This window comes from Hordeum vulgare, chromosome 1H (genome assembly GCF_904849725.1).
Source record: "Hordeum vulgare subsp. vulgare chromosome 1H, MorexV3_pseudomolecules_assembly, whole genome shotgun sequence".
Lineage (NCBI taxonomy): Eukaryota > Viridiplantae > Streptophyta > Magnoliopsida > Poales > Poaceae > Hordeum > Hordeum vulgare.
The window spans coordinates 405,540,303-405,553,131 of record NC_058518.1 but is presented as its reverse complement, the minus strand read 5'-3'; the positions used below and the strand labels follow the sequence as shown (position 1 = coordinate 405,553,131).

Sequence of the window (12,829 nt, the reverse complement as noted above, 5' to 3'; positions counted from 1 at the left end):
GATATTGTAGATATAAATAGTTCTTCTATAAACTTGGTCAAAGTTTATAAAGCTTGACTTTAAAAAAAAAATCATATGCACTACATTATGAAACGGAGGGAGTACTGTGTATATCTGTAGGGAGATTATAGAAGCAATTAGTACTAGAGTAGGGAAGGCTATTTTACAGACGGTTCGTTTGTGCTATTGTACCTTTAGTGTTGGATCTCACTTTACAGCTGCACGATGTTGTTCATGGAACGATCGCGTACCCGTGTTAGTTAAGTGCTCATGTAGCCACAAACCATAGATTATTGGAGTTGTAGGTTTTGTGGTTCTGCTGCATGAAGCTACAAAGTTGTTTGGAGCTGGTGCTGGAGGTTCTGCCGACTAGCCCAGATCATGCTAACTGCTAAAGTGGTTCCTTCGAGAGATGTCCATGAATTCTGCGACAAACCATGGGCGAAATATGGGCGTAATCATACTCTATTAGCACATAGCTCCATAGTATGGACATAACCCTCGGACGTTCCTTAGTACCAGCTTCTGCCAAAACACATGCAATGACGTTTAATGATCTAAACGCTGAGTACTGGTGAAGAGGTGCAGGGTACATGCATCTTCATTCGTCACATCATTCATCTGGGTAAATACATCCACTCATAACATCACAGAAATGATTATTTATCCCTTCTGCCTTCATGGATAAATTGTACAATTCTCAAGAGAAGATGAAACACAAGACAGCAAAGGTTTCAAAAGTCACACTGCATAAATTGCAAGGCCAACTAGAATGTACTTATTCTTCAAAACAATTCATAATGTACAACCGAGACAGGCTTTGAAGGAAGAGCCTGTTCTCTGGACTGGAAAAGTGCCAACTGAACAGGGGTATTTCTCAACTAGGAAAACAAGAGCGGTCCAATGTACTAACTATATTCCTATACTCTTTGGTTTGAAAAAGAAGAATTTGAGCATGGGTAATTGCCCAAAAAGAAAAGAGGTCTCTGGCGAATGAGGTATATTTGTAAACTGCCTGACGTGGCCGTATATTCTTCATTTCCTGTAAAACATCTACAAGCTGGCGCATGTACTATGTACACCTAAGGCACTGGGAGAGCAACTTTTCCATGAAAATCAACCTAATGGAAAACTTGTGGAGATGTGTAATACTCGCTTTCACTGAAATATGGTCTCAAGTCCTCTTGGCACATGAAATCCAAAGGGAAAGATACAAGGTGGCCTTTGACCAACTGCAATCTCTCCATAGGGTCGGTACCTTTGAGATCGCCATCCTGGTAGGTTTCCAGCTTTTCTTGGGCAACACCGAGATCAATTGTAGTGTGGCCAATTTTTTCCTTCCAGAAAGCAATGCTTTGCCGAAACTGTGTCCTGTGTAGTTATTACGTTTCAGAGAATGCAATAAAAGGATGAAATAATACCGAAATGAAATGGCTGTCGATAAATACCTTGAATGGATGAGATCGTTGGGAACACAAGAGAATACATCCTGGTAAATCGTCGTATTTGTCTGCCAGGCATGCTCAGGTAATTCAGTAATAAGAATAAGGGAAATCAACAAAAGAATTTGCAAATATCAAATACGTTGTAGTTTATAGGTAACATATATATGCTTAGTGAGCATAGGCTTGAATGAACTATGAGTTCAGGGTACAACATTTCTGTTTCTCACCTTAGCAGTGGCCATCCAGATATTTTTGAACGTTGTATCATCCATAGGATCCATGATGTGGCTAACCTGCAAGAGAAAATTATATTTTGTGAATTTGAATAATGCACACGATTGTCTCGTCTGCTGCAATAAAGAGAAAACATCCTCATCAAGCATACTTGTGATATAGTGATCTAAACACTCCTATATTTCTTTACGTAGGGAGTACCAAATTCCAGATCTCATGTCAAATAATAACTAATTGCTTCTATAAGCTCCCCACATATATTAGGATTTACATCTAGGTACATCCATTTGAGCGTCATCAAATTCCGGATGGAGGAAGTACTATTAAGAATGTTACCAAGCACAAAGAGTGAGAGCAAAAACATAGTCCAAACCTCTCCTCGGTGAAGGCCAAGGTGCTCCGCCCAGAGAGAAAGCCGTAGGCTGAGAGAGAATTTACCAGCTTCCCAATGTCTTCCATCCATTTTGGAATTAACAACTTCTTTATCTTCGATGACCACAGCAATCTGGAAGTAGCAGAAGAAAGCATCATGTAACCCACTTCCATCACCAACACATTACTTAATATAGGTGATTTACACATTACTTAGTTATAAGCGATTTACACATTTACTTAGTTACAAGCAATTTACACATTGCTTAGGCATAAGTGACTTGCTGTTGACTAAATACAGTTAACAATGCAGAAAATACTTGCCATGAAAGCAAAAGTAGTACTCTGGTTAGAAGTTAGGCTACTCTTAAAGTGATAGGAAGCTGAAATGAAGTGTATTTTTATAACCATTTTAAATCTTGCATCGGCTCTACATTGCAGAACCAGGACTGTTGACCGAATTTGATCTTATAAAACAGGACCAGCATACAAAATACACCCTGCGTTATATACAGAAAAGGAATCTGAGAAACACATACCTCGGAATCCCTTGATCCAAGCAAGCTTCTATCATTTACATTAGCTGAACCAATCAATGCAATGCGATCATCAATGATCATTAACTTGCTGTGTACATAAATCTGTAAGGCGGACCGTGTTAAAAGGAAATTCTGTGATAAGTAGTACAAAAAAAGCAGCCTGACAACAAGCACTACAACGACATTGGCCTGTTATATCATATAAACAAATACTCCCTCCGTTCCTAAATACTCCCTCCGTCTCAAATTTTTTGTCTTAGTTTTGTCTAAAAATAGATGTATCTAAATACTAAAATATGACTAGATGCATTCATATCTTGACAAATCTAAGACAGGAATTTTGGGACGGAGGGAGTATAAGTCTTCTAAGAGATTCCAATGCAGACTACATACGGAGCAAACTGAGTGAATGTACACTCTAAAATATGTCTATAAACATCCGTATGTAGTTCATATTGAAATCTCTTAAAAGACTTATATTTAGGAATGGAGCGAGTATATGCAAGCCAAATGAACAAGATTCAGCACCCTGGAGGGATACAAAACATGCTCCCAGACTCAAAAATATTGACATTACCTGGCTAGTAACCACGGGACCTCCTTCGGTTAGCCTACCATGTGCTCTGAGACCATGAAAGGAAATATAGTCATGGGCCTTAAGACCAATCACATCATACAGATTCTGCAGTATCGAATTAGGGCCTCTACAAATAGTCCGGTACTGCCAGTGCATAATTGCCCTCACAGATGCAGCTCCACCATCATCAATGCCTCCCTACCATGAGATTATTTCAGTAACAGAGGAACAGCGCAATCCTTATTCCTGTAGCAGAAAATTACCTGAAAACCCGGTAAAAGGGGTATAACGATGATGGCTTTAAAGCGCTTTTTCTCTCTCTCCGCTCGAAGTATACGCCTGTACAATGCTTCCAACACACGGTTTTTAATTGTGTCATCCCCTGAAAGGCCTGATATGAAAAACTGATTCTGCAAAAGGCCAACCAAAAGGATGTTTAGATAATATGCCAGTATACTTACAATTCACTTGTGAAAAACACCAACTGATTACAAGCCTTAAAATGTGATGTTCTTCTTACACTGCAGAAAATGAATCATCTAAATCACACTAATCACCACAAATACATAGAAAGGAGAAAGTAACAAGAACGCATGGTGAATATCACTTTAATGAGGATTCATGTAAATAAATGTAGGACGTCTTTGCAATTTAAATTAATTTGCAAAAACGTCTTACATTTGTGTACAGAGGGAGTAAAAACTACTAACAATTTGAATTGAGTTTACATGTTAAAAGTTCAAAAGATGAATACAGACCTCAATGTATACAAAGTGTTCTGCCTTTTCAATTAGAGAAAAGTATGCATTGTGGATACTTCCTTCAATTTGAGTGGTTCCAGCTGACCATTGACCAACACTTCTAATAACCTGAGCAGTGAGCACAAAACATTGATAAATTAAATAAACTGGAGATATGCAATGCAATTGATATACATGAACCGTTATTCCTCAGATTCACCAAATATTTTGAAACCTATTGCATAGTACCAAAACACTACCTGACAACGACAAGTTGCCCTTGGTCCAACTTGCCCAATGTCAAGTACTGAAGCAACTTGATCTCCCTGCTCCTGCCTCTCCCACCATTTCTTATCCATGTGATGCCTATCTTCCTTCGCTGAATCAAAACGCCTAATAGTTGCAGACTCAGGGGAACTGAGATTGTCTACAAAACCTCTCATGGGTAAATCCTGACGAGAAGCATCGAATTTTGCCTTTCGGTTGAGCAAAGGCTGTTTGAAGCCTGTTTTGTTTGCATTATCTGCCTGGTTAATGTCAAAGCCAGTCATCGCTAAATCTCCATCAGGCAATGCCTGAGGTTCAAGCTCTTGAGGTAAAAGTAATGGAACATCCTGACTTGATGCACTTGATGCCAAGGAGGCTGTCTTTTTAACAACGTTCTCATCATGATTTTGCTTACGCTCGGCCTCACCATTTGCTTCTTTACTTCTGCCCTTGTAATGTGGAATTACCATGTGGTGATGAGGCATCAGCAATGGAATTGCTTGCTCATTTGGAGCTTTATTCCTCTGGGAAAAGTGACAGTAAATCTACAATAAGAAGTGGGCAAACACTTTCTCTGATGAGCAGATCAATGGGGCCAACTGACCTTTGCATAATTCCAACGCTGGACAAAATGCCTTGCTACATCCCGACAAGGTGGACCGTACAGAGCACACTGGACGTCATGCCATGGCATACGAGGATATTTAGTACGGTCAAGTTCATCTTTTGCCGTGTCCTCCCAAGAATTCGGCTCAGATTCCCTTACGTACAAGAGATTAACTTTAGGTATATTTACAAAGGAAGCATATGGGAAGTTGAGAACATCTAAAGCTAAAGATGAAAGATTAAATTACTTACCTAGGGTTGTAGTAATCTTTCCCTGGCCATATCGTAGAAGGAACATCGGTAACTTTGTGGTCAGGACTATCATAGCGACCAAAGCACAGATCAAGTCCTCCGATATAGCAGACTTGGTTATCGACAATCACAATTTTCTCATGATGTGACCTTAAAGTTAATAAACAATTAAATTGTCAGAGTTTCGCCAATAAGATAGCAAAAGGTTAAAAAAATCAGCCATACCACAAGTATACACCACTTGAGAAATGATCAGGGTAGCGCAGAACTTTGACATTTTCATGAATATTAAGCAGCCTGTTTTTACTGTACAAGCTATTAATTTTCAAGGCAAGAGCAACCTCCTTATACATTAGAATGTAAATCTGCAAAAAAGAAGTACACAACCCATTAGTTAGTTATTATCAGTTCATATCAACAATCAGATATTAGTTCATGCTAACAGAAATATGGTACAAAGTCAACTTAACTTCTTCAACAGTAATCCCTCTATTTATCTAGAAGTTTTCATTTTGTAAAAAATATATACACACCCGGACTTTATCTCTAAAATATAAGCAAGTTTTTATTCTTAGTGTCCAATGCACGTCTTTCACTATGACTTTATCATCATGTACTTCCTCTGTCCGGAATTAGTTGACGCTCAAACGGATGTATCTAGACATATTGCAGTGCTATATACATCCATTTGAGCGTCAACTAATTCCGGACGGAGGGAGTACTAGCCAAAATAAACTATCAAGGAAAATCCAATGACAGTATTTTCTTGTCTGTAACACCATATACAGGAAAAATAAATAAATAAACATCAGTTATTCGCATATGGGACCTGTACATGAATGGTATTTATGTCAAAAGATGTTCTGCAAGCACTTACAACATGCACAAAAAGGAAGCAAGGATGAGAATGATTCTGCTCAAAAAAGGATGAGAATGTATTGAGAGCAAAGAGGCTAGAATGAAGGGGTATTTTCTACATACTGCGTAACTTGTGGAGGTGTTTTTGTATTCTTGTTTGACATTGTGAGGTCAGAATAAACGTTTATATAATACAAGAAAAGTGAGATATCTTCAGATGATTATGAACTTGGGATAACTTATGAAGCAGCATATTTGTTGAAGCATATGATATAGAAATCTGCAACTCATGGATTGACATATATAACTAGAAGTGGTGAGGATGATAGTTCAAATATCACACACTTCATGAGTTCACCTAGCAAGTCCTGATTAGTAGAAAATATAAAGCAACTACAATACCTGCACACCCTGCTTCGCTCTTGCTTCCAGTAGAGCATCAAGCCTAGATGACCCATGATGTTCGAAGGGACGTCGGAGATACAATTCTGGGCAGAGCCACCAGCCAGCAATAAATATCTGAATTAAATTCAATTATCTTAGACTTATGTAAGATGGCAGATACTCCCACCGTAAAGAAATATAAGAGTGTTTAGATCACCAAAGTAGTGATGTAAACGCTCATATATTCTTTACAGAGGGAGTATTGGAGTACATTCCTGTCAAGTAACTGAAAATAAAAAATAAACCTCAGATTTAGCATGCTCAATCGAGGAAGCAATTGCTTCAAATCCAGCTTGCCCATCTATAAACCACTGTGCCATACTCCCATCGTCCAACAGGCCCCTTGGTGGTGCAAATGAACCAAAGCGATGAGGGTAACACCAGCCCTCTGGAGGTTGTCTAGCAGCATTGATTGCAGTAACCCAATCCTTAACCTTAGACGAGCTTTTTGTTCGTAACTTAATTGTCCGGCCACCAGAGGATACCTTTCACCAGTGAGTAGCATTAACAGATTCAGACTTGACGGAATATTGGGTAGCAATTATCTTGCTAACTCTAAAAAAGGTTGCCAACTGCAAGTTCTGGCATTGGCTTGCCTAAACATTGTCTAGCCAATTTTTTGGTAGCAAATCAAGCATGCCTCAAATTTGTACTACCAAGTTCATTGGGAGTTTGTGCTGCTTTTTATGAGCGTATGCAATATAAGTATTTAACTACAGAAGTACTCCATAAAAGAGTTACAAGCTTCTGCAGTCTTTTACACGATAATCTCACAATCTCATGCCTTCACTAAACATATCAACTTATTATAAAAATGGTTGTGGAATAACAATAAATTTTGTATCATATGGGGAAGAGATAGAGACAAATTAATCTCATAAAGTGATAAATATCACATGTTAACTACAATTTTCATGTTCCAAGCCTCATACTAGCAGCTACAACACTGTCACTCTTACAACAGGATGTCAGCTTAACAAGACTGAACACTAAGCTATACATCAAGATGTTACAGACGAATGTTCATTAAGATTCCTATATACCACAAAGGCACACAGTAACAATCTAGTAAACCTCTGTTTGCCATTCAATGACTATTCAGAAGCAACTATAGTATTCTACCGTTAGATAACTACTCCCTCCGTCCGGAATTACTTGTCGCACAAATGTATAAAAATGGATGTATCTAGAACTAAAATACATCTAGATACATCCATTCCTATGACAAGTATTTCCAGACGGAGGGAGTATTAGATAGAATCTTCTGTCGACCCATAACATCAAATTTATAAGTACATTTCAATGAATATTTTTGTAAATAACTAGATTTCATAAGGCAGCACTAGACAACACAACAACCACACACTGGCCATAACCGACATTCCCGTGTAACTTCTTCAACTGCTCATAAAATTTTGCAGCAACTTATGTGGTACTTTCAAAAAATGGCTAGATACTTGAGATTACAGAAGTAATAAACTTAGGCCCGAGATAATGAGACATGGTTTTTCTTAATTTGTAGCCTAGTAAAGTTGCTTCTGGTAAAATGTGTTGAATTCGCATGGACTTTGTAGCAATTGCACAAATATGTCAAACAAATATGTTAAATGAACACAGGAAGTTATAATATGAAAAATGCACCTGGAATCCAAAATGCAATGGGTTGCGTTCTTTGATCTCTTTTGCTAGAGAGATTTGACCTTCTCCATTTACATCCATATGTGGCAATGCATCAAAAATAATGACATCCAAAAGCTTTGGATCAAAAGGGTCTTTGAGTAAAGCCAAGAATCCTGGCTTCAGGACAACCCAAACCTATTGGCAAAACATTCAATTGAATATATCAGATACAATGATAACAAAATAGCACACTTGAACAACAAAAATTCTGCTTGATACCTTTTGCCAGCTGCTTTTGCAACAACTAAACAATCCACATGAACAACATTTCTCCCTATGGCCCTTCTGAATTTTTGGCAAGTGACCAATTGAAACATAATCTTCTTTTAGCTTAGGTCCGTATTCCGGTAAAAATGACAAGCATGATACCTCCAAAAATTTGCAAACCTGCATTTTTCGGAAGACTTTTAAGACTAGGACATAAATTAAGAAGATTCAACATGGGCTGCTCTGATGGGCTTTTTAATGCTTAATAACTGCTGGAATTGATAAAGTGGATGTACAAAAGATTTTTACCTCCCGTGAGTTGACAATATCCAAGTTTCCAAAAAAATGGTTAAGATATTCTTGCATGGCAACTTTTGCTCGGTCAGAAATTGAGTGTTGGCGTCCAAGAGCTGGTCGAATGACGGGCAAAACAGCAATTGAAGGAACATTTCTGCCACAACAGGTTCAGTGTCTTGCTTACTGCATGCATGGGATAACATATGGAGACTCAACTGCTCTAAATCAACTTTTGGGATTCTACAAAGCATCTGTACATCAGTCACTCCAGCTTCATGAATATACAAAGATGTTTACCTATTTCTGATGGAGCTTTCATCGGGTTGCGAAGGAACATTTACGTCGTCCACTTCATCCTCATCATGTACTACCGGCATATGATCCCCGATTCCCAGATTTTGGAGCCATTCTTTGACCTTAAATCACAGTATATAAAGATCAGGTCAGTGCTCTAGGATTTAAGTGGATTATTTTCCATCATACTGACACTTGTCCAAGTGTAAACTGATTTAGAGTAGCATAATTCAATAAAAGAGAGTAAGAAGGCATGTGAGAAAAAAATGTATTGAACTTCCTTGTTTGCAGTATCATATTAGAGAGATAACTTGAGAACAGAAAACTTTATTAACTGGTAAAAAAATGTGTATCTGGATACATGAAGCAGGCTAGGAAACATAGCATGTAAAGAACCGTGAGTTTCAAATTGTTCCTTGTTTTCTAGCTTACAAATCAATCTCAACTCTCAGTTTTCTTGATGTCTGAAACCACGCAATAATCCAAACAACCTAATCCAATTCACAAGATAGATAATGGATGTCCTATATTACTTCCTATTTTCAAGCACATATTTGTTCCTCCCTCACCTATTGTCGCTTGTTTTGTACGAATGATACTGCTATTATAATTTGTGCAAACTAAATGGGCCTGCCTCGCTTGTGTTGATGTGTTGTTCCACATGTGTTTGTGTGCGTGCAGTGGCAGTGGACTATTCTGCCCCAAACACTTGTGTATATGTTGTTTCTCCTCTTATCCCCTTAATGAAAAGATATACAAAAGTTTTTTGCACGTTCTCTATAATGGATCTAGTTTAGTTATGGAACATCATTACTCAACTTAGAACATATGAATACAATAATTATATATAGTTTGTTACCTTTTCTCATGAGTTTGCATACAACTGGAAGGTGAAAAATTATAGCCTACCAAAGCTCACGCACTATCCACTGTATACTGAATTCTAGTTCTAAAAGGTCGACATTAATCAAGATAGCCGTGTAACCAACCTGTTCCTGCTTCTCGTGGAATTCTTCAAGAAATTCACGTCGCTTCAATGCAAAGTGTAGATAGAGAACCTGGGAAGCTTTCTTAAAAAGACGCCACCTAAACTGATAGAAGTAGTGAACATTATTTAGTCCACATATGACGCATCTGTATTTAATGGAATAATAACAACAGAACACATATTAGGAGGGAATAGGCATCACAAGTAGCAAGTACCTATTTGGTTCAATACCTAACAACAAATCATGATTTTCGCTAGGCATTTGACCAAATACAAACACTTAGCAAAAAATTCCAGGGCACATGTGTCCCATGGGTTCTTTCTCTATTTGACAGCTTAGTGTTTGTTCATGCGTTTATGAACATGTGCACTCGTACGATGTATCATGAGTTCTACTAACTTTGAACTTATCACAAACTTAAGCTCCAGATAGTACCCTACAGCATGTTAAGGTATCTGATGCAAAAGGCAGCAGAATCTATTTTCACAACCTGTTGACCACTAAATCATGCACCAAATTATCAAGGAGTAAGAACAGACAAGTCAGCAATCAACACTATGGTTATTTTGTAATGTAAGAGGTCAAAATGATTGAAAATATATTAATCTAGGATGCATTCTTGTGATATGCAAACTGATGCAAGTACCGGTTATTAGCCATGCATGTCCTGCAATTTATTTCTTATCTTCTAAAGAATCAAGTTCTAGGTCTAAAATTGGTCTATCCTAGTCAAAAAGCCGTGTAAGCACTAAATAATCATTCAAGAACCCCAGAAGGACAAGAATGGTCATTTTTGTCCAAGAACTTAAGACGAGACATGGAACGTTAGAAGTTATTGGGTAAACAAAACAGTTTGCCCATAAGAAGTTGGCACATTTTACATTACGAATCCTTTGTACTCAATAAGGACAACGATAGCTATCCATGATAGTTTATCTGAAAGCCCAATTCATGAAATAAATGCATTCCTAAGTTTTTGTAACCAAATGAAAACTCAGCACTTTCAGCAAATATTAAGGAAGAAAATCCCCAAAGTTCAAATTAGTAGTTTATGAGACAGTAGCGGCACAATGTTGCACTTGGACCTGCGAGTGTAGCTCTTTACTATCCAAATTTCATATACACGTTCAAGGACATTCTGAACATAAACCCATCATTGCTAATTAGCCTGGGCCGTCAATTCAGAAGAACTGAAACTGCACTTATCCGAATCGAATTTGAGCCAACAAATAACCTGACACATTTCATACTTGGAGTCCTCGCCTTCTAACACCAAACTATGAAGGTCGAGCACCCAACAACGCAATAGTCACACCCCACTAGCAATGCCATCAGTGGGAGAAAATTGAATCTCAATTCAAATGCCCGCGTTCATGTCCTGCTATTAGTATACTGGATTATTGGCCACTCAAATCAACTGATGGTGTGAAAACCTAGAACCAAACGAAGCAATTGAGGCAACAACCAGAAGCGTGGCTACAACAAGAGTAAGTGCCGTCCAATTAAACTGGGACGCCTAACTTGATCATAGATTTTGTCCACGCAAAATTTCGGACTAATCAGCAGCATCTCATGACGCCGAATTCGCACGACCTCCCAGGAACCCGAGCAGAGTCGGGCATCCCCGATGAGAAGTACGATATGTTCGGAATCGTGAACAGGAGAAGAGTAAGGGTGGGCAGAGGAGGATCCGCGGACCTGCTTGTAGTTGATCTCGATGGTGTAGGAGAGCAGCATGGGGGTGATGTCGCCGGCGTCGGGGCGCGAGACGGAGAAGATGGTGGCGCGGGGGAGCTCCTCGAACACCCGCGCGGCCTCGGAGAGCCGGAACGACGCCGACGCCGCGAGGACCTCGGGCCGCCGCGCCGGCGCCGACGGCGACGAGGAGGAGGACGCCGACGCGTCCCCCTCGGCGGCGGGCTCCGGCTGCATCCGCTCGTACCGGTGGCCGTGGCGCTCCGCCGGCAGGCGCTCCATGTTCATGGAAGCTTCGCGAAGGGGGGGGGGGGGGGGGGGGGGGGCAGGCCGGACGGGGGCTCGTCCGATCTGGCTGGCTGGACGGCGAATTTCCCCCGAGTTGTATACGGATTTGGTTTGGTTTCCTTGGGGGTGCGGGAATGGGCCGGCAGGAAAGGGGGCCGGAACGCGAGAAGGACGTCAGAATCCCACGGCTTGGACTTTCGAACTGGATGGGGGAAACTACGAATTCCGGGAACGCAACCGGGAGAACGGGGAGATTCTTCTCGGATCAAATCATCAAAAGAAACAGCGGAGGAACATGGAGGAATTCGGGTTTGGGGGACGGAGAATCACGGAGCGTCGTGTGTGGGGCCGGCTTGGGCTGGTGCACGCGTCGGCCTTCCACGGACGCCGGGAGAAGCAACCACCTTTCCAAACTTCGGTGGAGTCGGGACCGGTGGAAACGGACAGCAGGTCGGCAAAAAACGTACGTGCTTTATTGCCACGGGCCCATTTGATGATTTGAATATAGACATGCACAAACATGATGGAGTGGTACATTTAAAGAATAGTGAAAGAGCAAACCAACTTAGATGATTAGAGATATAGTTTAAGTCTTGTTGATGGCATTATTTTTGAATTTATTTTAGTATTTTTGATGATGCGTTTTAGTGGGAGGAGACGTTTCCGTCGACGACGAGGCACGTAAATTTCAAGATGATATGTCGGCTCAGTCTCTTGAAGATGCTTATAAGGATAAGGTATGTGTGCGTGCGTTCATAGAGGCATGAGCGCTTGCGTCTGTTTTAAAAATAAATAAAAGCATGCACTCCCTCATTCCGTCTCATAATATAAGAGCATTTTCTAGATTAGCATAGTATCAAAAAAGCTCTTGTATTATGGGACTCAGGGAGTAGCTGTTAAGGATGGATGGTTGTTTTGGAATGTAATAAGAGCATATACGTCTTAAAAGTAATTAAATCTTTATATTTTTTGTATTTTAAGTTTTTGGTAAAAAAAAAGCATCCAGAACAAATACACTAATAATGAACCAACCCGTAAATATTAA

The 12,829-nt window shown here is 39.8% G+C and overlaps 1 protein-coding gene across 1 annotated transcript; it reads right to left on the bottom strand.

Moving 5' to 3' along the window:
- Positions 1–732: 732 nt before the first annotated feature.
- LOC123440700 (phospholipase D zeta 1) lies at positions 733–12,173 on the bottom strand. Its single transcript, XM_045117257.1, has 20 exons — positions 11,500–12,173; positions 9,802–9,903; positions 8,816–8,934; positions 8,531–8,672; positions 8,234–8,401; positions 7,976–8,149; positions 6,580–6,819; positions 6,293–6,409; positions 5,258–5,397; positions 5,033–5,182; positions 4,779–4,935; positions 4,168–4,698; positions 3,926–4,036; positions 3,431–3,577; positions 3,168–3,365; positions 2,591–2,692; positions 2,053–2,184; positions 1,673–1,738; positions 1,449–1,510; positions 733–1,371 (listed from the first exon to the last, which is right to left on the bottom strand). Exons 1-20 carry the CDS (start codon positions 11,782–11,784, stop codon positions 1,122–1,124), a joined length of 3,393 nt encoding a protein of 1,130 aa, XP_044973192.1. The 5' UTR covers positions 11,785–12,173; the 3' UTR covers positions 733–1,121.
- Between the last annotated feature and the right edge of the window lie 656 nt (positions 12,174–12,829).